Source organism: Mirounga leonina, unplaced genomic scaffold (assembly GCF_011800145.1).
Source record: "Mirounga leonina isolate KUSES-001 unplaced genomic scaffold, KU_Mleo_1.0 Mir_114, whole genome shotgun sequence".
Taxonomy (NCBI): domain Eukaryota; kingdom Metazoa; phylum Chordata; class Mammalia; order Carnivora; family Phocidae; genus Mirounga; species Mirounga leonina.
This window is the reverse complement of record NW_023270265.1, coordinates 25,717,908-25,744,056: the sequence shown is the minus strand read 5'-3', so window position 1 is coordinate 25,744,056 and position 26,149 is coordinate 25,717,908. Positions and strand designations below refer to the sequence as shown.

Here is a 26,149-nt window from a genome sequence, read left to right as displayed (position 1 = left end):
GAAGGAAGGAAGGAAGGAAGGAAGGAAGGAAGGAAGGAAGGAAGGAAAGGAGAGAATTATGGCAGTGATCAAATTTTGTCCAACCGTTCAGTCCACATGTACATCTCCCAGCGCAGAGTGAAACTGGAAATGTTAATCTGCGGGTATCAGTCTGGTCTTCATTCCCACTGGTCTCTTAAAAGTGTCAAGATCTCACCACACCGAGTGCAGTTCTAACGTTTACCAAAACCCTGGGAGGAGGTGAAGAAGGCAGGCCTGGGAGAGGCTCCTGAGGAGGGGACCTTGTCAGTGGTGCAGTAACAACTGCTGGCAATAGGAGGGACATGCCTGGCCCCTCGCAGGGAAGGGGGGGAGGGGCAGGTTCTCATCCCTACTGTAGCCGACACACAGTTCTGGCTGTTTCAAGTCAGCACTTTGCCCAGCAACAAAATTCCCATTCCTAAGGGGATGAAATACAGATCTGGCTGAGAACAGAAATTAAGTGAAGACCAAATAATGTTGCCAACCACGGTTAATTATTCACCAGTTTCTGAAGAGACCCATGTTGAAGAGTGGACTTCCTGGGACGAAGATGCCCCCACAAGGGTAAAGACTGAAGGAGAGAGTGGGAATGTGGCAACACCACAAAATGCTTTGGAATGACTGGAACTTATTTTAAGGATGTGACACCAACTATGGAAAAAACAAAACAAAACCACCTCAGAAAATCATATTAAGAAGAAAGAACCAGGGGCGCCTGGGTGGCTCAGTCGGTTGAGCATCCAACTCTTGATTTGGGCTCAAGTCATGATCTCAGGGTCATGAGATCGAGCCCCACATCAGGCTCTGCACTGGGCATGAGGCCTGCTTGAGATTCTCTCTCTCCCTCCCCCCCTACCTCCACCCCTGTTCGCTCTCTCACTTTCTCTTAAAAAAAAAGAAGAAGAAGAAGAAGAAGAAGAAGAGGAAGGAACTATTATGTTCTGACATCCCAGGAAGCACAGGTTTCTCTAGTGGATTAGAAGCTACACGAGATGAAGAATAAATCTTCTGAATTAGGAACTTAGAAACATGGCAAGAAAATACCAGTGCATGGCAGAATGATGATGCAGAATGATGATGCAGCCTGGCAAGTTCTGAGCAGAAAACAGCAAAGAGAAAAGGGCAGCAGAACAACAAAGGAAGGAAATGGAAAAGGAGGCACAGCAGCTAACAAAGAAGGACCACAACAAAATTGGTGTGAAACCCTCATAACCGTTCTCCAGATGCTGCGGTGCCGGCATCCCAAGCGACAGGAATACAAATGTGGAGTATTTTCAGAATGCAAACACACGGACTGATTTTAATGCATTCATCAGTCATCTGTGGTAACAGAATTCTCCCAAAATGCTGTGAACTCTTGGCAGTTGAGACTCACAAAAGCAAAAAAGAATTATGAGACAGTATTTTCTTTAACAAGGTCCCAATATAAGACAACTGCCATGGAGTAGTTATTATAAATAGGCTATACTGGTACTTCTTCCACCTAGTGTTTCTAGCAAAACAAATGGGGGTAAATAATTTTATGGTGAAAAAAACTCTGCTGTCTGTTATGCTTCCTTCGATGCACATAATGATACAATAATTTTAAATAATAAAAAAAAAATCTCACAACTATTTGTACATTACAGCCTAAATACTTCACGGGATACTCAAATGAAGAGTCTGTGATCTGTCCGTGCTGCAGAGCAAACTGGCTGTTCTGGACTTAATGAGAGAACAATGTAAAGGTTAATTCTGACTTCACATGCTTTTTATTCTTTTATGTACACTATGGACCTCACTCCCACATAAGATGCAACTCCACTGTAATTCAACAAATATGTCTTCCATGTAGAGGGAACTGCTAAGAGCTACATTACACTGCACATTGTAAATGAAGAACTTAATCTCACTGGGGCACCTGGGTGGCTCAGTCAGTTAAGTGTCTGCCTTCAGCTCAGGTCATGATCCCAGGATCCTGGGATCGAGCCTCCTGCTTCTCCTTCTGTCTCTGCCTGCCGCTCCCCCTGCTTGTGCTTGCTCTCTAATAAGTTTTTAAAAAATTCTTAAAAAAAAAAGGAACTTAATTTCATTTATCCTATGATACCATTTCTGAAACAGGACACTGCAAGAGGTCCTAATAAGCTGCTAAACTTTTTTGGGTCTGACCAGAATGCATCCTCACCTAGATCGAGTGGGACTACAAATAGAGGGTCTCTAAGCAATACTACCCCATTGGCAGGAGTGGTTAGGAAGAAGGAGGAAGCAAGGACATATCTATCATAGTAGGACAGGAGTATTTCTTCCTAGTATCTGCACGCTGACGACCTTCTATTTCAGAGGCACAGATGCCCACGTCAGACATACCTATTTTTGGTAAGGGTTTCATTCAGCACAAGGTCTTCATAGCGCTGCCGGGCAAAGTTGCCCCCAAAACCCAGGAAGGTCGTGACATAAACCCTATACACGTGTTCAGTATGTTGCACATCACAGCCCAGGTTGAATTCAGCCAGCAGGATCTTTGCTTCTTCTTCCTATAATACAATGTAAAGCGAAAAAAGGGAATTTTAGTTTTGGCTGACTGACAGAAAGCTATGACATCACTAATACACCAGTCTTCATGTGCTATAACTACTTTTTAAGATATCTTACAGCATTCTCTCATTCTTACAGCATTATTTTCAACAAAGACACAAAGTGACAAGCCTACATAAAACAGTACAGAGACTAAATACCAAATTAGAGACTACAACACTATCTGTAGTTCTACAGAAGGTAGAATCATTATTACAGATGATATCATTTTCTTGCACATATTTTTCTGATTTTCCAATCCTCCAAAATGAGAATGTACTATTTTTATCATCGGGAAAAAAAAAATCCTTTGATAAAAATAAATTTAAGGAATTTGGGAGATCATTATGAGACCTAGTCTATGGGTTTTTCTAAAACTATTCAAGAAGATCTAATGTTCCCTACGACAGGGACTGGGATTGGGAAAGTTCCGTTTTACTGGACCTCCAATGAAAAGGGGCTCTATTTTTTTTTTAACTTCAGGTACATGGGTTGAATTAATCATACTCCTCAGTTCATGGTACATTATTATGGCAAAGCCCCATTTTTGTTTTATTTACTTACTTCCTTTTATCTTCATATCCATTCCCATTCCCACTCCCCACAGGCAACCATTCTAATGTGCTTCAATGTGTAATGTATGTTTGTACATACTGTTGTAAAATGAAATTATTGTTTTGAATGTGTTTGTTTTTAATTTATGAAGATGCTATGGTGCCCAGAAATTTCACTAAGTATATACACAAGAGGAGTGAAAACTATGACTAATCAAACATGTGTATGTGAATGTTCACAGCAGCATTATTCATAATAGCCCCAAAACTGGAAATAAAATCCAAAAGTCCATCAACTGATGAATGGATAAACAAAATGTGGCATGGTCATATAAAGGAATATTATTCAGCCATGAAGAGAAATGAAGGACTGACATGTGCTATAACAGAGATGAACCCTGAAAACATTTTGCTAAGTGAAAGAAGCAGACACAAGATGTCACATATTGTATGATTCCATTTATGTGAAATACTAAGAACAGGCAAATCCACAGGAGACGTGAAGCAGATTTTTTTTTTTTAATTTTATTTGAGAGAGAGCGAGTGAGAGAGAGAGAGAGCACAAATGGGGAGGGGGGAGCGGGGAGAGGGAGAAGCAGGCTCCCCGACGAGCAGGGAGCCCGATGCGGGGCTCGATCCCAGGACCCTGGGATCAGGACCTGAGCTGAAGGCAGATGCTTAACCAACTGAGCCACCCAGATGCCCCAGTGAAGCAGATTATTGGCTGTCAGGGCTACAAGGAGAGAATGGCAAGTGACTACTAATGAATGCGGGGTTTCTTTGGGCATAATAAACACATTCTAGAATTCAATAGTGGTGGTTGGGTTACTTTGTGAACGTGCGCAACTTTGTGAATTGTACAAAAAAACCACTTTGGGCATTGAGGATTATTTATATTTTGTAAAATGCTATTGTGTTATGTCTCATTGTTCTTTTCCTTCTTTACCAAGCACTGAGATCCACCTTTAAGATCATTATACTGCTATGCATACATCTAATTTGTTGCTTGCAAATATACTTTCTACACCAGTGTCACTTTCTAAATCTACACAAACAAAAAAGTCATTTGTTTAAGACTTTAAGGATCAGTGCCACTCACCGGAACCATGGCCTTCAGTTTACCTGTTGACGACATACTAGCAAATATAGACTAAAATTAAAATGCCTTACAACCTAGTTCCCCAAATTTCCAAACCTTGCACAGACCCCTGCTGATTGTCAAATCCACATTTTCAACAATCTTGCTGGATATTTAAACACATATGTTCCTCAGATATTTCAAATTCAACATACTCAAAACTGAACTCACTGGTCGCGGGACTTGGGCTAGAGATTAGAAAGTCGCTCTCACCCAAACCACCAGACCATACTGATTTGCTTAGCATCAACCCACCCTTTATCCTGGGGTCTCTCTCAGTAGCTGGGTTCCTTACCCTACCAGGTACCTAGGAGGGAACCTCAGCATCACTGGCCATCCTTCCCTGTCCTACCCACACCATTATATTACATTGCTTTTTTAAATTCCAAATCCTTGAAATCTGTCCTCTCCACTCCATTTCCACTTACATTGCCTAGTTTAGCCCTTATTACTTCTCACCCAAGGTTCCCTGACCTACATTTCTTTCTCCAATATCACCAAAATTATTTTCCTAAAAAATCAGTTAGATCAGTCACACAATACAGAGCTGAAAAGGACCTTAGGAGTTTAATTACTTCACAGATGATGAAATGAGGTCCAAACCTTTGCTAATTCTCCTCCATTTATAGATATAAAAGTGAAATTCCCTAGCGTGGCACCTAAGACTCCTCACCATCTACCTTCATCTTATCTTCCTAGACTTAGCTATACTACACTGGAAAATCATATACTGCAACAAGCTATTCACCATTCCCTGGACATTCTGGGCTCTTCACTGCTTCTTTTGTGCCCTTGTGTATACTGTTGCCTCCATACAGGTGGCCTTCCTCCACCTCCACTATGCAAAAGCCTACTATCATCCAAAACCCAGGTAACAAGCCAGGATGACTCCCATTCATGGAGCAGGTGACATGGGGTGGGGACATTACTGGCATCTGGTAGAGGCCTGAGATGCTGCTAAACATCATATTATGCATGGGACAGCTACAATAAAATGTCAATAGTGCCAATGATGAGAAACTCTGGTTAGATCAAATGATAGCACTGTCATGGTCTACCTGTTATCATAGGCTATCTTCACTGATAGATTATAAGCTTTTGGGGGCAGTATGTCTTATTCCTTGCCCATACTAGGTGCTTAAAAACTGTCTGCATTTCTTTTTCCTCTCTATGATAAAACTTCTCCTTCGAGATACATTCTTTACACTCTAGTCAGGTACGGAATATTAGAAGCACAAGAATGGAATCATAAGCAAGGGAAAGGAAATAACTTTAACAGACAAGTATGTATCAAATACTGTACTCTGGGATTTATATGGATTATCATGTTTAATCTTCAGGCAGCCCTAGGAGTCGGGGAGTATAATTATAATTGCTAAAATTATTAAACACTTATCACATACTAGGAAGTTTGTAAAGTGCTTTACACACATGGTGTCATTTCATCCTCCCAAGTTTATGAAGTAGATATTATTATTATTCACTTTTTATTTTATATATGAGGAAATTAAGGCTCAGAGAGGTGACCTACCCAAGTAATATAAGCTAGCAAGTATCTCAACAAATATTTGGACCCAGGAAAGTTGGTCTAAGTCCAAAGACAGTGACCTTCTTCTCAAATACTGGCATTTCTAGCAACTGAATTTCCCTAAAAGGTAAAATACCTGTTTTGGAGGAAGGACAGAGGTTGAGGTAGGAACTTCATAAGCAATTTGAAGAGAGGCTCCTCCCATATCCAGTATCCCTACTGTCCTTCTGCGCCCTGCTGCCAATTCCTGGGGAGCCTCAGCATCGGATTCTGAAATAAATAAGGGAACAGAAAGGATCTAGTAATTAAAAAACAAAATTAAATCAAAAAGAAAAAAAAAAAAACAGAACAGAAATCCCTTAAAAAATGAAAAACTGAAATAAATTAATCTAATAATATCACCTATATATTAGAGAATTCTTTTTTTTTTTAAAGATTTTATTTATTTATTTGACAGAGAGAGACACAGCGAGAGAGGGAACACAAGCAGGGGGAGTTGGAGAGGGAGAAGCAGGCTTCCCACTGAGCAGGGGGCCTGATGCGGGGTTCGATCCCAGGACCCTGGATCATGACCTGAGCCGAAGGCAGACACTTAACGACTGAACCACCCAGGCACCCTTATAAAGAATTCTTTTATAACTTAAAACAGTAACTTAAAACATAGCATTTTTACTAGATCCCTTATAGAATGTATTTTAATGACAACAGAAGCAAATAGCTATCTTAAACTGCATTTCAGTAGTCTTATTGATAATGATTTTATTAGTAAATTAAGCATATATTATGAAATAAAGCAAATGTTTATATTAATATCTTTAGAAACATAATCAGCATAAAAGAAAAAACATATAAGTATAAAATCAAAGATAAGCAATAACCTTATAATTTTAAGTATGAATTGGAACTATACTATGAAATCATGATTTATTTTTCTCTTTCTAAAAATACATTTTTTCTAGCTCTGTTCACTGAAAGGGCCTAGGAGCAAGGATAATCCAGGAGCAATGAACACCCCTGGCATCCACGGTCACTAAATATCATTTTTCAATAAAAGAAACCAGGGCTCCTTAAAAAGTAGCTGATGCTAGGTCTAAGGTAGAAAGAATACAAGATGAGCATGGAATACCTTAGTGTACCAAAAAGCAAGGGAAATAGACTACAAGACTACTGTGATGTTAAAAGGTACAGGACCCAACTTAAAGGTGCTCCTACTGGCCAATGATGGTATAATTTGAACACTGAAAAGAATAATGATGTGATGGCCTATGATGCATCAAACACATTAAAATCTATAAATTAGAGTAAGAAACTGATCAATCAAACATAACATGTGATCCTCAACCAGATTCTAATTTTAACAAGACAACTACAAATAAATATTCTTGAGACAATAAGGGAAGTCTTTACCTGGGTAGATGAATGTTACATAATATTAGAAATTGTTAACTTTTTTAAGTTTAAAAACGCCATTGCATATATTTCATTTGTTTTGAAACTCCTCATTGGTGAGAGATATACACTGAAGTACATGAAGATAAAATGATATGTCTGGGGTTTGCTTTTAAAAATCCAATAGGAGGGGCACCTGGGTGGCTCAGTCAGTTAAGCGTCTGACTCTTGGTTTTGGCTCGGTCATGATCTCATGGGTCCTGAGATCGAGTCCCATGTTGGGCTCCATGCTCAGCGGGGAGTCTGCCTGAGATTCTCTTCCTCGGCCCCTCTCCCCACTCGCACTCTCTAGCTCTCACTCACTCTCTCTCAAAATAAATAAATAAATAAATATTTTTTAAAAAATCCAATAGAAAAAAAACCCTGTGCTGTATGGAGGGAGTGTGGGGCGAAAAAACTGGTCAATCACTAATTAGTGTTGAGTCTGGGTACTGGGTTCATGGAGATTCATTTTATTGTTTACTCTACTTCTGTGAATGTTTACAACTTTCCATATTAAAAAGTTAAAAAGAAATAAAAGAAGGCAAATTAGGACTGGAAAATGAAGCATCTTAAAAGCGTTTTAAAAAGCTAAAGAAAGAAAGAAAAACAACTCAAACATAGCACTTATGTTCTACTGATAGGTTACAACATAAACCTTCAGCGCTTAGAACTCTCATAAGATGACAGCATTACTCACCATCCTCATGGTCGAATCTTCCCAAAACAAAGTTGATTCCAATCCATGCATAAACTCCTAAGTAAGAAATATGAAAGTCCTTGCTTAATTCTCTATTGCTATGCCATGTCTACACCTCTTCCCAGGGCCGCTCTTTTCCTCCTTTCCTTAGAAAAAGGTGATGAGAGTATTTTATTCCACACTTTCAGTGTATGAATTTAAAATCTCTTATCTTATGATGCTTTTCCCTTTAAAATGATTTACATTGTCTAAATTTCCTACAGATGATTATGGATTAATGTATAAAAACAAATGGTAAAAAAATGTGAATCTTGGGAGTTCTGGTTCTGGGCAAGATGGAGTAAGCACACTCCATCCTGTCTCCCCACTGAATACAAATGTAAACTCTGGACGGAATGGATGGAGCACATCTGTGAGACCTCTGAAAGGAAATGATAATGGGCACACTGAAACAGAGATGAGAAGTTTACCACCAAACTGGTAGTGAATTCTCCATTTTCCTCCCCAGATATCGCCTGGCCTGGACTCAAGAGCAGCTTGAAACACAAAAGGACATACAGGTGTGGTGAGAAAGAAATTCAAGACCTTGCTTTCTGGTCCAAGCAGCATTAAAAGGGACGCCAAAGGCTCAGAAAGAATGGAGGGAAATCTCTTGAGTTTTCTTCCCTTTATTTTGTTCTCTGCTACACCAGGCAATCCTGCAGGGGTAGAGGCAAAGGTTGGGCAGGTACCTAAAACTCTGAAGGACATGAATCCTTTCTCTGACTAGAGGAGCCTTAAGAGTTGGAGAAAATCCCTATTGCTTATTTTTCTCCCTCTGTCTCCTACCATTTAGCCCTGGATACAGATGCAATCATGGGAAATGCACGGCAGAGCAGGTAAATTTAAGTCCTGGCTTTCTGACTGGAGGAGTAAGCCCCAGGGAACCAGAAAGTATTGGGGAGATTATAGAGAGTAGGGAATAAAATAGTATATCAACTCCTGGGCTCACAACCAAGCTACACATGCATGGATCTCACTCTAAACAATATACCAAAGGTTCTGAGAACTGAACTATTGGTTAGACAACCCATTTTGTATGGGCTATGCCCAGGTTCTATATTGGCCACTGGGTATCACACAAATGGGACAAATCCAAATCGCAGTGCCAAGGTTCTGAAAAATGAATCAACAGAATCACAGCCAACAGAAGGCAGGTCAGAACTTGAGGCATAAACCTAACCAGGTCAACTCCCTACTAAATCAAATAATCAATCTTCTCCTTATGATTGAAAAAAGACCCAGAGTCTCATAATGTAATATTCAAAATGTTCAGGATACAATATAAAATTACTTGGCATAAAAAGAACTAGGAAATTCTCAACTTATAAGGGAAAAGATACCAACCCCAAGAAGACACAGATGTCAGAATTATCAGACAAAGATATTAAAGCAGCTATATAATCAAGAAATAAGAGCAGTCCTAGCATGAATGGAAGATAGACAGTTTCAGCAAAGAAAGAGGATATAAAAAAGAACCAAATGAAAATTCTAGGGCTGAAAAATGCAATATTGAAATTGAAAAAGGTAAATCTTTTCCCTTATGTGAACTGTAACTAGAATGCATGGATTTTCTCTTTTTCAAGAAATGGAAACATAATTTGTCATACAGGCCACATTTGGGCCACAAGAGAACACATATTCAACTCCACTCCCAAAGTGCAAGCTTTTAGGGAAGTATCAGTACTGCACAGTAAAATGCAATAAAGGGAGAGCCTGTAACAAAAGAAAAGTAAGTAGTGATCATCCCGATCACCCCCTAAAATTAAAGTTTCCCCTTACTTTAATAGTTTACTTTACATTTGAATTTGGCAAACTCAGTAGACCTCAGAGAAGTATGTATGATTTCAAAACTAAAATTAACTAACTAAATATCCATTTGGAATCATCACTAAATACTAACACATTCTTATAAACATAGTACCTAGCACAAAGTTAAAAACAAATATAAACATAGGACTTCTAGAAAGCAGCATTCTTCTTTTTCCATTTTTTAAAAATTTAAATTCAATTAATTAACATACAGAGTATTAGTTTCAGAGGCAGAGTTTGTGATTCATCAGTCGTATGTAACACCCAGTGCTCATTGCATCACATGCCCTCCTTAAGGTCCATCACCCAGTCACTCCATGCCCCACCCCCCTCCCCTCTAAAAGCAGACTCTAAAACAGATACCAAGGCAGAATATGCAAATAATAATAAAAAAAAACTATACAGCAGAATTAAGAAAATTATTCGAAGAAAAATAAAAATCAAATATATAAAGTTATCCTAAACTCCCGCCAGAGAGACTATGCCACAGCTGGCTGGGAGCCAAACCAGTGTGCCCCTCGAGGCCCAGTACCTTCCTGCTTCCCAGAGATCACTTCTGCCTGAGACTGGGAAAAGAGGAAGTCAAACTCCAGCGGTATATCTCTCACTAGATCAGCCAAGATGGCCAGCTGCTTTCTGCAAGAAAAAAAAATACATAAAAGTTAATCATTAAACACTCGTCTCACAATTAGCTTCAACTTGACCTTCTACTCAGACTTGTTATGACTCACTGCTCATATACCCATCCACCAGCTGAGCCCTGCTTCTTTTTGGTACCTCCTTTGATTTCAAAGGTTTAAACTGCCTCCAAAGTACATCCTCCTACTTAACGGGCAATATTACTATTAATACTTCCCTTTTTATAATTTTACAATTCAAATAGCGTTAAAAGATGAGACCATGGTTCTGTGCCTCTCACGGGCTGAATATGTATAAGTGGCAGGAAGCTCGGTTTCATAATTACATGATTCCTAACTACTGTGAAGGGAAGCTGTTAGACTGAGGAACACAATCTCATCTTCAGATCTTACACAATACAGAAACAACGCCTCACGTCACCACACAACGAGCACTGTTAGGTCCACAAGTTTTTAATAATCCTTTACACAAGCTGACAATGAACTTTTTAATCTCCTTTTATATATTTCAAGGGTTGGGATTTTTTTCCTTTATAAAAATCATATCATTTGAAAAACCCAGATCAGGATAAAAATCCAAAGGTTATAACAATTTGGGGACAAAGTTTGAGTCTTAGAATCTAGGGTTGTTTTCTCCTCTACAGTTTTGTGTTATCAGTGTTATTAAAGAAAAGCAAAGAAACAAAGCTAGAAGTAATAATATGAATCTAGAGAAAACGGTGAAAAATAAGAGCAATTATCCTGGGTTTTTTAAATTACTCATTACAAAAATATTGGCTCAGATAGTTGTCGGCATGACTTAATGGAGGATGTTAACACTTAAAATTGTGAAGAATACATTTAAAGTAATAATTTCCCAGGGGCGCCTGGGTGGCTCAGCCGTTAAGCGTCTGCCTTCGGCTTGGGTCATGATCCCGGGGTCCTGGGATCGAGCCCCGCATCGGGCTCCCTGCTCAGCGGAGAGCCTGCTTCTCCCTCTCCCACTCCCCCTGCTTGTTTTTCCTCTCTTGCTGTGTCTCTCACTGTCAAATAAATAAATAAAATCTTTAAAAAAAAAATAAAGTAATAATTTCCCAGTATACTGTCAAGTACAGTTTCCAAAAAAGCTCACTGTTATACATATTAATTTCTTGCAATAAGAATTTTGTATGTGGAACAAGAGGGACTGTTTTGCCCTCCCTATTGGATATGCTTCTAAAATACCCAAAGAAGAGGGCTTGCTGGTTTTGGTGATGATATGGAAGAACAGGCGCCAACATACGCTGCTGTTTGGAATATAAATTACTGGTATGATCTTTCTAAGAGCAATCCGGGACTATGTATCCACATTTTTAATGTGCTTAACCTTTGACCAGCTATTACACTTGTAGAAATCATCAGATGAGAATACAAAAAGGAAGAGAATATTGCAGCACTACTTAAAACAATGAAAAAGTGAAAATAACCTAAATGCACATCATTAGGTATTGATTAAATAATCTGTGGTATATCCATACAATGTGATACTAGACAGATGTTAAAAGAAATGAGGTCAATATAGATCTATATGCATTGACCTGAAAAGATGTCTGATATATTCTGAGTTTGTTTTTTTTTTTTTTTTTGCAAGAGAGAGAATGAGAGAGAGCACGAGAGGGAGGAGGGTCAGAGGGAGAAGCAGACTCCCTGCTGAGCAGGGAGCCCGATGTGGGACTCAATCCCGGGACTCCAGGATCATGACCTGAGCCGAAGGCAGTCGCCTAACCAACTGAGCCACCCAGGCACCCTATATTCTGAGTTTTAATAGGTTATGAAACAGTACATATAATATGATCCCAATTTATATTAAACAATAAAACAAAAAAGTTCTTCATGTACTGCACGGGATTCTCTAAAATTCAATTATTGTTTCTTATTTAAAAAAACTTTTAGTGGCAAAATGTTGGCAATTACTGAAGCTGGGTGGTAAGAAAATAAGGATTCATCATGATCTATTTTTTTTTGATGTTTGAAACTTCCCATAACAAAAGTTTTTTCTTCCCTTATATATCACCTTGTACTATCTTTGTAATTTTTTAAGAATATTTCCATCACAAAATGAAAATGAGGTAAAACAAATTGTTAGTTCAGGCCTTTGGCAAAGAATAAAACCTAGGACTAACACATTTCAAAATATAGTCCAGGTGATCTGAACCCATTTTGAATATTGCTCACAAATGCTAATAAATTAGCAAAGCATTAATTATACAAAACAGGTTCTTACAGTGATGGTTGCATTTATGTCAACAACTACGGCTGCCTCAATTGGGAACAATGATTTCATAAGCCCAGGAGAGATCCAGGCATTATTAGAAGAGGTGATCAGAAGACAAGTTAAAAGGCAAGCTCTTCACAAATTCTTAAGATAAAAGAAATATTAATATTCAGAGCTTCCATGCAGACAGTGAACATCTTAGACAAATGGAATGGAACTACATAGTAGGTTTTGTCCGGATGGAAACTTCTTTGACAAAGTGAATGCTGAGCGGCATCAGGAGATGAGACAATCCTCTTTTGCTCCAGACCCACAAAACGTGGCCAAACCATCAACCTCCTGGTCGGCTCTGTCTTTTTGACTTCTGAGTCAGCTTTTTCTCTGGCCATCCTCCCCCTTCCTTGGTGCCGACCGCAGACCACTCACAGACCTGTGATGTGGCACTCCTTTGTCACCTATACTCTTCCCAGGATTTCTAAATTTTGAACTATGTGAATATTACTTATGTGAAAACTAAAAATCCTAAATTGCATGCGCAGTATGGTTACAACTTTGTAGAAACTACCTGTAGATGTACAGAGAGAAGGGAACGTGATAAGATGATAGGGCAGTAGGAATATGTGTTTTGGGTTTTGTTTTTGTTTTTTTTTTACCTTTAAGATTCCTTTAATGCAGCTATAATATTTTAAAATTTGGTTTTAAAAATAAAAACAAAAGAAAAAATTTTTAAAGGTCAAGATATATGGAAAAATAAGGGGCTAGAAGATCTCTCGTTTCCATAAATGGCTATATAAAATAATCTCCTTCTCAACAGTAGCCTAGATAGTAAACCAGTAACCATGTGTTTAAACAGAAGGAAAGAAGTCCACTGAAAGAACTGTGGACATATGTTATCCAGCACATCTGGCATAAGTAGCATGAAGCCCTACATGCATGGCTGAGGTTTTTGTTGTTGCTGGCCAAGATACAAAATAAAACTTTCTGGGAAAGGTCACTGTTTACCAAGAAAAAATATTTAAGCTAATAAAAAATACCTGATGCCTATGAGACTTTGGACATTCCAGAAGGACAAATTCTAAGGTTAAGGGAGCTCACTGCCACCCCATGACCATTATAAGTCTGGAAGGGTCAGGGAGGTATTGAAGGGGAGACATCACAAACAAGAAGGGGTGTGACCTACATATAGCCACTGCCTCTTCCTCCTCCTCTTCTTCCAGAGAAGGAAGAGGGATCAGGTGGCAAAATACTGGGCTAAACTACCAAGGTCAAGTGGACACTGGACTGGTTGGGACTGAAAAAACTGGTCTAAAGCAATGGAGACTGAGCTTGGCAAGCAGCACCAACTATCACCAGGGAGCCAGGCAGTGACAGAGCAGCATTCCTACCAGAGCCTTTCCTACTGGCCTCCAGGTACCTGGTCACTCGGATGAACCTCCTACGACACTTCTGACTATGCTCTCCGTCTAGAGTTCCAGATGTATCACCATCACCGTTGCTTCTCAATCAGAACTAACAATCATTACAGCCATCTCACATAGATATTGATCCCAAAGAAACAAACGACATGAAGCTCTGAACAACGGATTGTGAAGTAATGACGTGCGGGGGTGGCTCTGCTCTCTTTTGAGCAAGGAGTCCTGTAGTGCCACCTGTCAACTCTGTGTGGTATGCCCACAGCCCACCTTCAGACCAGGGAACTACAGAGAACAATGCATACAGTCAGTCTTGCAACTCTCGTGCCACCCATTTGCCCGTGTTTTTCAGGCCCTGCGTCTCACCTCTCAGGGAGAAGCCGCATGCCTGCTGTGCATAGGATGTAAAGGGGTGTCTCCTTGTGCTTCTTCACAGGCACATGGGCAGCAGCAAAGCTCAGCAGAGGACGAAGGTAATCACTGGCATGTTCTGGGGTGTCTGCCATTGCAGAGATTCCTTAAGTAAGACAAAACACTTTAAAAAGCAGATCACATTGACTCAGAAGACTGATTCTCCATAAAGTTCTGCTTAAGGTCCTAAACGCTTATTTATTTGCAAGGATGGGAGCAGCAACGAATGAGATATCCCTTCCATTATCCAGAATCTCAAGGAAAAAATGGGGGGTAGCTTTCCTTCTCCCTCTTCTCTCCTCTCGCATGCCTGCAACAGATAAAAAGAGACTGACAACAAAATATAATCTGATTAGTACCTGGCTTGATTTTTTTAACGACTGGTTGGCTGTTGCGGTCTCTCATCTGTTTGATGTCCAGCAAATCATGGGGGTTGCCATTATGTCTTGGCCAGAAATAAACAAAAATCCGGGAGCCACTGCTGCCACAGTCCACAACAAGGCCATAATTTAGAGTCAGGTCTTCAGTGTCCGTTGCTTCAAGCTCCCCTACTCGAGCCAAATACCTAAGCCAGGCAAAAAGAGATATTGGTATCAAGCATCCAGCTCCACAAAGGCACCACTACTTTAATTCATTTGTTCATGAGTCTTCATTAACTGCCTATATGTGCCAGCCACATGGAACCACACGTCTTAAGGAATGAAACCACACTGACCGTAGTTACTGACGTATATATATGAGGCAACAGCTGGTTTGCTTGCCTAGAGGCCACTGGAATCAGAGAACTAAAAGACTCCTCTATGTTTGGGGGCAGTTCTGAAACTGGCTGGGGAACCAAATCTTTTACCAACTTTAAAGAACTTCTAGGCCTGAGTAAATAACTGGGTTTTGTTGTTATAAGCCACTAAGATTCAGGGCAGTAACACACAGTAGTTAACTAAATGAATACTAATAATTTCCCTTCTATCTATCCTTTCTGTATATAAAGAATACTTTGGAATGATTATCACTTAATATGTGTTTCTAGGTGGTAAAAATGTATGGGGCTTTTTACTTTGTATTTTTTATTGCTAGACTTGCATTAGTAAAAACGTATGTCATAAATACAATAATTATTCTTCTCTACAATCTTTTTTTTTTTTTTTAAAGATTTTATTTATTTATTTCACAGAGAGAGCGAGCGAGAGCAGGAACACAAGCAGGGGGAGTGGAAGAGGAAGAAGCAGGCTTCCTGCCGAGCAGGGAGCCCGACGTGGGGCTCGATCCCAGGACCCTGATATCATAACCTGAGCCGAAGGCAGACGCTTAACGACTAAGCCACCCAGGCGCCCCTCTTCTCTACAATTTTTTAAAGTATTTTTTAGTCATAAAAAGAATGTTTATAAAGTATGTATAAATAATAACAATAAAACAATGCCTCTGTACCCAACACCCAGTTTAAAAAATAAAACATTACCCTGCTTTAAAACAAAAACAAAAACAAAAAAGCTTCTAAGCCCCAGGACATCAGTACTTTATGTTGGGATTTTTCCAGATTCTCATTACAAGATATTTGGCTGACAGCAGAAAGATGAAACAAGTAAAGATGTTACCATCAAAACACCAAGGTTTGAGCCTCAGCTCTAGCATTTCCTTCTCTGAGACTGTTTTCTCATCCGTAAAATAAGGGTTTGGAGTCTCCACCCTCAGAGAGGTGAGCACCGTGCTGTGCTGCCACTGCTCTTGTTGTTACATGATGAGCACGGAGAGCGCAAATAGTAGAAGACTGTGGAGAAAAGGGCTGAAGAGTCCAGAAGAAAAGGCGGCTAAGAGTTGGTAAAATGCTAAAATGCTCCTGAGCTCTGAGGCTTTTTTTTGTTTGTTTTATTTTTTTTTTTAAAGATTTTATTTATTTATTTGAGAGAGAGAGAATGAGAGAGAGCACATGAGAGGGGGGAGGGCCAGAGGGAGAAGCAGACTCCTTGCCGAGCGGGGAGCCCGATGTGGGACTTGATCCAGGGACTCCAGGATCATGACCTGAGCCGAAGGCAGTCGCTTAACCAACTGAGCCACCCAGGCGCCCTCTGAGGCTTTAATAAACATTAAAGTTCACTCAGAACCTGAGGGTCTGAAAAGTACAAACATTGCTGACTCCTCTCCAAAGGCTTCACTTGAAGAGGAGCCCAGTGAGAACGGCTTTGAGATTATATGGAAAAAGAGCTGTTTCTCGGTGCTAAGAATACATACTGCATGGCAGACAGATTAAAATGTCTTGTAGGGGCGCCTGGGTGGCTCAGTCATTAAGGCGTCTGCCTTCGGATCGGGTCATGATCCCGGGGTCCTGGGATCAAGCCCCGCATCGGGCTCCCTGCTCAGCGGGAAGCCTGCTTCTCCCTCTCCCACTCCCCCTGCTTGTGTTCCCTCTCTCGCTGTGCCTCTCTCTGTCAGATGAATGGATGGAATCTTTAAAAAAAAAAAAAAAAAAAGTCTTGTGAATTCCTTTAAATTTGATTAAGTATTACTATAGGTTGAACTAATAGTTGAATAAATGCTCTGAAAGCAAAGCTGTGAATTTTTTCAAGTATCACAGCTAAACAACCTTCCTTGTATCTGCCCTAGTCACCCAAAACCGTATTTAGGCTAACTCCTAGATCCCCTAGACCCGTACACAGAACCCTCAGAACTAGGTTTTGTGAAGCCTGAACCTAGTGCCATTGGGGAGAGGGGTATTCTTTTTTAAGAAAGATTCAACATTACAAATATGAAAGGAGTCCGCACATGTTTGGGGCCTTGATGTGTAGGTATCATTAGCTCTGCAGGAAATCCACCTCTGATCAGACAATAAGCCACATGTCCCACCCCTCAGGACAATCTAGCCCATGTTTACTGGTGATTTCACATTGCTATGCAGACCACAAAGTTCTCTCCTTTGGACAGAAAAGCAAACCTGATGAATAGATAAGTGTGTAGAAACAGATTGGAAAGAAAAAAGTAGAGCTAAACCTTTCCTAAGGTACAATACAAAATAAGGGAAGAACATACATTTGAGCTCCAAAATAATGCTGTAAATTATTACATAGGATACGGTCAGGTAGAACTTTTTTCTGGATCCGATATCAGAGTGAGTTATGGGAAATGAGGCAGGTGGTAAAAATCTGTTACATTCTAGTCAATTTACAGTCCCAAAGACTCTGTTCACCACATACTTACCCATTCTAATCAAATGACTGGGCTGAACTGGGCTTATAATCCACAAATCGACTCATAACAGCTCATTGCTATCACATGAAAACTGGGAAGACATCTGGGTTCAAGTTACAGAACCTGTGCAAATACTAACCTCACAGGACGCCACAGGCAAGATAAGCCATCTCTCGCCCAAAGTGACTTCTCATTTCTCATCATAGCAATCTTTCTACTTCACATGCTTCACAGATCTTTCTCTGCTTTCCCTCTCTGAAAACCTTTCCCTCTACTTTTCTCACTAGATTCTGGATCCCATTCCCTGCTGCTTAATGAATAACTTTTCCCCAGTTCATTGGTTCTCAAACATTTGGGGCTCAAGACCCTTTATATTTTTAAAAATTATTGGATCCAAAAGAGCTTTTTTTGTATATGTGGGTTACATCTATTTATATTTACCATGTTAGAAAATAAAACAGAAATATTTTTAGTATTTATTTATTAATTTAGATATAACAATAAACTCATTACATATTAATATATTTTATAAAAATAACTATTTTCTAAAACAAAAAAAAAACAGAAGAGCAGCACTGCCTTACGGTTTTGCAAATCTCTTTTGTGTGTAGATTAATAGAAGACAGCTAGATTCTCATATTTGCCTCTGTATTCAATCTGTTCAATATGTTGTTTTGGTTGAAGTATTTGAAAAAAATCCAGATGCACAGAGACATGTTATTGCAAAAGGGAATATTTTAAGAGCCCATTTAGATCACTGTGCATGTTCTTTTTTTTTTTTTAAAGATTTTATTTATTTATTTGACAGAGACAGAGACAGCGAGAGCAGGAACACAAGCAGGGGGAGTGGGAGAGGGAGAAGCAGGCTTCCTGCTGAGCCGGGAGCCCGATGTGGGACTCGATCCCAGGACCCTGGGATCATGACCTGAGCCGAAGGCAGTCGCTTAACCAACTGAGCCACCCAGGTGCCCTTTGCATGTTCTTCTTTAATACTACACTAAAACTCAACAAGTGAAGTTTCTTAAAGGTTAGTTGCAAAGTGAAATCTAAAACCCTATCTAAGAATGTTTCATACTCTGTAAAGTTAACCATTGGTCTATCTTGCACTTTGAATGGCTTTTATCCCTGCATAATTTTGTAACATCCTATACTGGAAAATACTGGTTCACTGAACTATGCAAATCTTCCCAACATTGACACATTTCATTCTTCAATATTAAAAAAAATACCTACCCACACATTCATTAGTATCACTACCAATATTATCAAAAAAGTCATTTATGTATTGAGAAGCTAGCAAACTCACAGTGGCAGATACAGATTTTCCAAACTGCTAATTTTCAGATGAAAGCTCAAATTTCATCATTGACAATGAACACTGATAGTTGTTGTCCTTAAAGTGATACGCTTTTACTTCATTCATTTTCAAGAAAATATCTATGAAATACCCAAGTCTGAAAACCACAGCTTTTCTGGCAGTCATTCTTTCAAGTCAAAATAATATTTCATGATAAAAGCGGTTCATAACCCAAACAATTGCCTAAGGGCTTTTCCTCAAGAAAACTCCAGTGTGCATCAGAAGTACTTAATACGTATTTCCAATTTTGTCACACAAAACATGAAAAAGATATTCTTAAATGGAATTTCCCCATTATAACTATGTGACAACGATGACTACAATAACTAATAGTATAATTTGGTGCCTCCATCTTGATTGGTGCTAAGGCACCTGCAGTTTTACCTGCCCATTGCTTTGCATCACTAGTATAAATGTCAACTCAGTGAAAAGGGCAAAGAAACATCACAGTAGCCAAGAGGTAGAAGCAACATAAATATCCACGGACAGATGAATAAACAAAATGTGGTGTATACATAAAATGGAATATTATTCAGCCTTAAAAGAGAAGGAAACTTAGTCATATGCTACAATATGGGTGAACGTTGAGGATATCATGCTAAGTAAAACAAGCCAGTCACAGAAAGACAAATACTGTACGAGAGTAAAACAGCCATATTTATCAAAACAGAAAACAGAATAGTAGCTACCAGGGGTTGGCGTGGGGAGGGAAAAAAGAGGAGCTGTTGTTCAATGGGCACAGAATTCAGATTTGCAAGATGAACAACTTCTGGAGATTGGTTGAATAACAATGTGAATATAGTTAACACTACTGAACTGTATACTTAAAGTGGTTGAGATGGTAAATTTTATGTTATGTGTTTCTTAGCAATTAAAAAAAGAGCAAATAACATCTTAGTAGGTATTATGAAAACAGTTTTCGCCTAATTTTGACCTCACAAACCCCATGAAAGGGTCTCAGGAACTCACAAGGGTCAGTAAACACTTTGACAACCACTGCTCTAATGTGACCTTCTTTCTCTCTGGAACATCCATCTGCTTCTCTACCTCTCTCTCTCCCTTCCTTTCTCTGACATGGCTTCCCAGCTCTTAAAAAGCCTCCACTCAACAATGCCGACTCTTGTAATATTCAGTGATTTGAAAAGGCCTCCTCCTTCTGTTTTAAAATGTGGAGTGTCGTTATTCCCTTTAAGCAGTTTGTTTATATTCCAATATGAGCCCCTAAGCCTTCTTTCATATTTGTTTGTTCCGCCTCTGCACTTCTCAAGCGCAAACACCTTATCTGCAGGATCTCCAAACTGTCACAATGTTCCTCACATTTCTCTAATATGTATCAACTAATACCGACTGGTTTGGTCCTAGAGCTCACAATATAGAGCTGTGCGTTTGTTGTTAACTCCTCTATGTCTTTGTTAGCTGTCTAGCTATACATACTCAATTGGTCTCCTCAGAAAGTTCCAATGGCTTTTCATTTTTTTTTTTTTTAAGATTTTATTTATTTATTCAAGACAGAGAATGAGATAGAGCATGAGAGAGTCAGAGGGGGAAGCAGACTCTCTGCCGAGCAGGGAGCCCGATGCGGGACTCGATCCAGGGACTCCAGGATCATGACCTGAGCCGAAGGCAGTCGCTTAACCAACTGAGCCGCCCAGGCGCCCTCCAATGGCTTTTCAAAGCCATGTGTGCATTGGCAGAAAAAGTCAGCTGACCTTTGAACAGAAGGGAAAAAGGTAGGACCAGACAGCATTTATGTTACACTTCCCACTTGAGTCTTGCTCAATGGTTGCAGTCAGCAGGAAGCCTCCATTTGTCTCATCATGAATGCAAATGAGTAACAGAAGAACAATATTCCCCTTTGGGAAGTGAAAGTATCACCTCTTTCTGAAACTTTGACTTCTAATGATCTAATCAGGCTTCTTATAGTTTGCAAACACCTGAAGGTCTTCCTCTGTCCAGGCTCCTGACATGAATGGATCAATGGTCCTTTCTTGGATGTTTTCGTTTGTGATTTGCAGTCCTGGCCTTAGCCATCATGATCAATTACCTGCATTGCTGGACTCTCCTGCTTTGCTGATATTACACTAAATTAATCCCTAGAGAGGACCTAAAGTCCAAGAGAAAAGTTCCAAAAGCTTTGGAATACCTCACATCCACTTTCCCGGGAGAGATCTGATTCACTATCACACATATTTAACCCTCTACACACATACACACACTGTTTCTATTTGAGAAACCTGATTTCCCTCTAATCATTGCTGGGTCAACGAAAAGAAAATTACTCATATATACATCACCTAAGATAGAACTGGAAGATAGTGGCTTTCACTGCCATTACCCTGAAAACATTAATAGCATTAGGGCAGTAACTGACCAAACCATTCCTAGCTTACAATCAACACTAAATTATACCACTTCTAGAGTTCAAACAGAACTCAGCAACGTGCCAAAAATCCATTAAAGCAACCCCCATCAGTATGGAGCTACCATTTTGCTGTATGTCATCATATTCTTTCAACTCCATCCAAGGCTCAGAACCAAATATAATGAAATTATAGGGAAAGTAGCTGTGCATAAGATAATAATACATGAACAGGAAAGCATCTTGAAGGTTACTGCTTATCTCCTAACAAGATTAACCAGAGCAGTCAGGAGCATTTATAATTTAAAGCTCTGCTTATAAACACTATAAACACCATAAACACCATTAAAGAACAAGTAAGTGAATAAATGAATAAATGGCAAAGAATGCAAGTAAATGCTTCAATTTCACCAGGAAAAATCTCTGAATTGCTCTATTATACATAAGAAGCCTTAACTTCATCTGCATACCTTAAAGTTTGTCATTTTTATCCTAACCAAAAGTAATGTCTCTTTTCAACTTGCTTTAAACAGAATTCAAAGTCCTAAGGAAGGCCGGTACTGAGCCCACTGTGACGCAGAACCTCTCATTCACAGTTATACCCAGATGACAAAGGAACATGAAGGCACCGCCCTTCTTTTGGGAGGGGGAGGAGCAGAAGGAGAGGGAGAGAGAAAATCTTAAGCAGGCTCCACGCCCAGTGCGGTGCCTGACTCGGGGCTCAATCTCATGAGATAGTGACCTGAGATAATGACCTGAGCTGAAATCAAGAGTTGGATGCTTAACTGACTGAGCCACCCAGGAGCCCTGGCACCACCTTTCAACAGCTTCCAAAGACATTCTTCAGAACAATAGTCAACCAGACAAACCTTCCTCTCTAATGAAGACAGCAGTGAGGCTACAAAAAAGTGAATACTAAACATTAAGGTTTAGAAGAAATGCATTGAATATATACAACATTTAAGAACAATTTACCATATGTCTTGCACTCTATATATGTATACATGCTAAAAGTGCCCCCTTATACTAAAAATTATTAATAAATTTTAACAATTTACCTAGGGCTAGTGCAAGTGAGGAACTAATTTTATTTTATTTTAATTAATTTAAACTTAAATAGCCACTGTGACAAGTGGCTACCCTATTGGATACCATAGTGTAGATAATAATATTTGTTGAATAAGTGAATAGATGAATGAATAAATAAATGTAAAATATGTATTAAGTCTGATGAAGTTGTTGGAGCACTACTTATGTGGCACATGACAGATACAGAGTTGATTAAAACACACATCTAAGAAAAATTTTTCTTAAAAATAGCTTTGCTATGCGTGTATGGGTAGAGGGTATCTGGGAAACCTCTGTACTTCTGCTCAATTTAGCTGAGAACCTAAAACTGCTCTAAAAAATAAAGTCTATTAAAAACAGCTCTGGATTCTATCCTTACTGATACCCCATCACTCTCTAAATTTATCTTTTCTTAAATTCTAGTTCTGATGCAAACCTGCTTTCTCCTTCTTGCAGCAATGTGGGTACATGTTCATAATAAACAAACAAATACAACTCTTCAGTTTTGAAACTATAGAGGGAAAACCCTCATGCAGGCTTCTAAAATCCTGGGTCACATCGCCTCAGAAGAAATATGCTAAGTTCCACCAATGGCTGAAAAAAATTCAAATTAAAATATTTTTTTCAATACAAACTACTGATACAATTTCATCAGGCGAACTGGAACAATTTAAGTTGGAAAAATATGACCATATTATATGTATATAATATAAAAATCACAAAGATAGGCACTTGTCCTATTTTTTTATAAGCTATTGAACTAAAGTACTTCCATCAATTCCTAATTATTTGCTTAATCGTCTTGTCATCAGCTAGAGCTCACCAGTATTTAAGCAATATTAGCAACCAGGAAGAAAAAAATTCTGGAAGGAATATTTTAAATGCAGATAATGCCGCCCATTATCTTCGATGTATATCTACAGGGCAGAAAATGGAATTAGAGAACAGAAAAATCAAGATTATTTCAAATAAAAGACTCTCTCCTGCCTCACTGTCAAGATGCCAGCATATTATTCATTGACAGTTGTTATCAGTGTGCCCATATCTATTGACCAGCATACGCTTCCTACTACCACCATCTAATTTGCTGTTTATCTGGTGTGTTCTGAGACAAGACAAAAACAAGCTAATTAACACAGTGTATAAAATAAAAGCAAACATGGGGCGCCTGGGTGGCTCAGTTGGTTAAGTGTCTGCCCTCAGCTCAGGCCATGATCCCAGGGTCCTAGGATCAAGCCCCACGTCGGATTCCCTGCTCAGAGGGAGCCTGCTTCTCTCTCTCCTCCCTGCTCGTGCTCTCTCACTATCTCTGTCTCTCTCTCTCAAATAAATAAATAAAATCTTAAAAAAATAAATAAAATAAAATAAAAGCAAACAGGTTCTGTGGGAAAGACGATCTTATCAGTAAAGTACCTGCGCTTTTAGTTCATGAACTTAATATCGACTTCAGTTACTCATGGGCCTCTTCTGATTAATTTCTGATTCTTAACTTTGTTCCTGCTTCTTGACTGTGTACAGTTCCTGATTCTACATAGATATACATATAAACTATTATCTCATTGGGAAATAATTCTTCCTTCACATCAGCCTCCCTAACTAGATTATGAACTCTAGGAGTTCATAAGCCACGATTTATTCATCTTTGTACCTTAGTATCTACAACAGTGTCAAGCACACAGCAAGCTCTCAATGAATGTTTGCTTCTGAAATGACTCACAGGGGCTGCCAGGAGTGAAATGTAATGATACATAGTAATTTGTAGCAATACGCACATAACCTTTCATTAAAGAACAGAAGCTCTAGGCTATATGGCTGCTGGCTGCTCAACCAGAGCATTACAGGGTGTCAGGACTTTGGTAAGATAACCACACAGGCACAGTGTGTCCCTTAGCTTTGTAGCTAACTTGTTGCAATTAATTCAACTTAAGTATTTATCACATCTGACCACTTGGGGTATAGTGGTAGACAAGAATATCAGATCACTCTAACTCCCACATATCCCTCAAATGCATCGCTGCTTTCACCCAAGTTCAGGCGACCATCATCTCTACTGCAGTATTCCAGTTCATCTCCCTCCTTTCATGTTTATTCCCCTCCAATTCCTTCTCCACGATGCCACTAAAGTGAACTTTCTTTAAAAAGAAATTCCAGGGGCGCCTGGGTGACTCAGTTGTTAAGTGTCTGCCTTCGGCTCAGGTCACGATCCCAGGGTCCTGGGATCAAACCCCGCATCGGGCTCCCTGCTCAGCGGGAAGCCTGCTTCTCCCTCTCCCATTCCCCTGTTTGTGTTCCCTCTCTCGCTGTGTCTCTGTCAAATAAATAAAAAATCTTTAAAAAAAATTCCAATCATATCACTCTTTAAAGCCTTCCCTCTGCCCTTAAGATAATGTCTAAACCCCCTCAAATGACTTAACAGGCTCAGCTCGATTTACCTCTCCAGTCACACAGCTCACCACTCACTCCCTAACAGTCTTTATTCTAGCCATATTAACCCACATAGAATTCCATAATTAGATCATGCTGTCTTCCAGTGGAAAACTGTGCTTAGATGCATCAAGAAAAATCTCAATAAGCATTAAAAAAAACTCATTATGGATTTAGTTCTCTGAAACTAATAGGCTGCTTAAGGCCGATTGTTGACAACTATAGTCATCTAAACAAATGTTCCTTCTTCAGAAAGAAAGAAGGAAAAATACAAATGAATTGAGCTACTAGGGGAGGAAAGGCTGGAAACATAAAACTTCTTGAGAAAAGGTACCGAAGTGTCCATGTCCTGGTGCTTATCATCACCCAGCACATAATGGTTGCTCAATAAATGCTTGCTGAATGAATGAATGACAAAAGTGAAGTGAAAATAAATTCTGGGGACAGAACAACCCAGAAATATTAAGGGGAGTGGTCACGTGTCCCATTTCTGACCAGAAAAGATTGAAGGAAAGGGCTACTGGAGGTTTCCAGGAAGGGCCCTCTTCATTCTTACACAAGAGCATAGAAGGCAGGCCTGTTTCTCTCCTGCAGGATATGAGTATGGATGCAAGTAGACCTAGTGGCTACTGGCTGCTATTTTACAACCACTCAGAAAGTTGGTGCTGTAGAAAACAGAGACAGAGCTTCTTATCCTGATAGCCAATGTTGAACTTATGGTCCCTTTACCCCTGGACTTCTAGTTATGTGAGCCAATAAACTTTCTTTTTATTTAAGTCAGTTTGACCGGCACTTGCAGCCCAAAGTCTCCTTAATACTGTCTCAGAAGCAACAAAGAGAAAGTCATGTTGATGATGAACACAATATGTCATCATTTCATTTTGTAGCCTAATCAGAAACTAACCTCAAAAAACAATAGCAAAATGAATCATTGTTATAAAGGAATACAGATCTTCTACATAACTGGTAAGGTATTAAAACTAGATCAAATAATTCAGATATATTTTCTGTTAAAAAAAAAAAAGGTATTCAGCTCTCACTGGACAGAATTAACAGATTAGACTTTATAGAAGAAAATACTAGTGAACTGGAAGACATAGCAATATAAAATATCCAGAAAGAAACAGAGAGAAAAAAGACTGGGAAAAAAAAGAATGAACTGTGAGAAAACTTCACATGGTTCAATATATACGTGATTGGAGACACCAAAGGAGAAGTGAAAGAGGTCAGGAAAAAATATTTGAAGAAATAATGGTCAAAATTTTTCTGCGTTTGATCAAAAAGTATAAGTCCA

The 26,149-nt window shown here is 39.3% G+C and overlaps 1 protein-coding gene across 2 annotated transcripts in view; it reads right to left on the bottom strand.

Annotated features, from left to right (window-relative positions):
- Nucleotides 1-26,149, bottom strand: part of ENTPD7 (ectonucleoside triphosphate diphosphohydrolase 7) — a 38,526-nt gene that overhangs the window by 9,240 nt on the left and 3,137 nt on the right. For both annotated transcript variants that reach the window (XM_035026934.1, XM_035026928.1), the window contains 6 exons: nt 14,827-15,032; nt 14,423-14,573; nt 10,306-10,409; nt 7,923-7,979; nt 5,931-6,064; nt 2,368-2,534 (listed from right to left, as the gene is read on the bottom strand). In XM_035026934.1, coding sequence (XP_034882825.1) covers nt 2,368-2,534; nt 5,931-6,064; nt 7,923-7,979; nt 10,306-10,409; nt 14,423-14,573; nt 14,827-15,032 — 819 coding nt within the window. The remainder of the gene's footprint in view (nt 1-2,367; nt 2,535-5,930; nt 6,065-7,922; nt 7,980-10,305; nt 10,410-14,422; nt 14,574-14,826; nt 15,033-26,149) is intronic.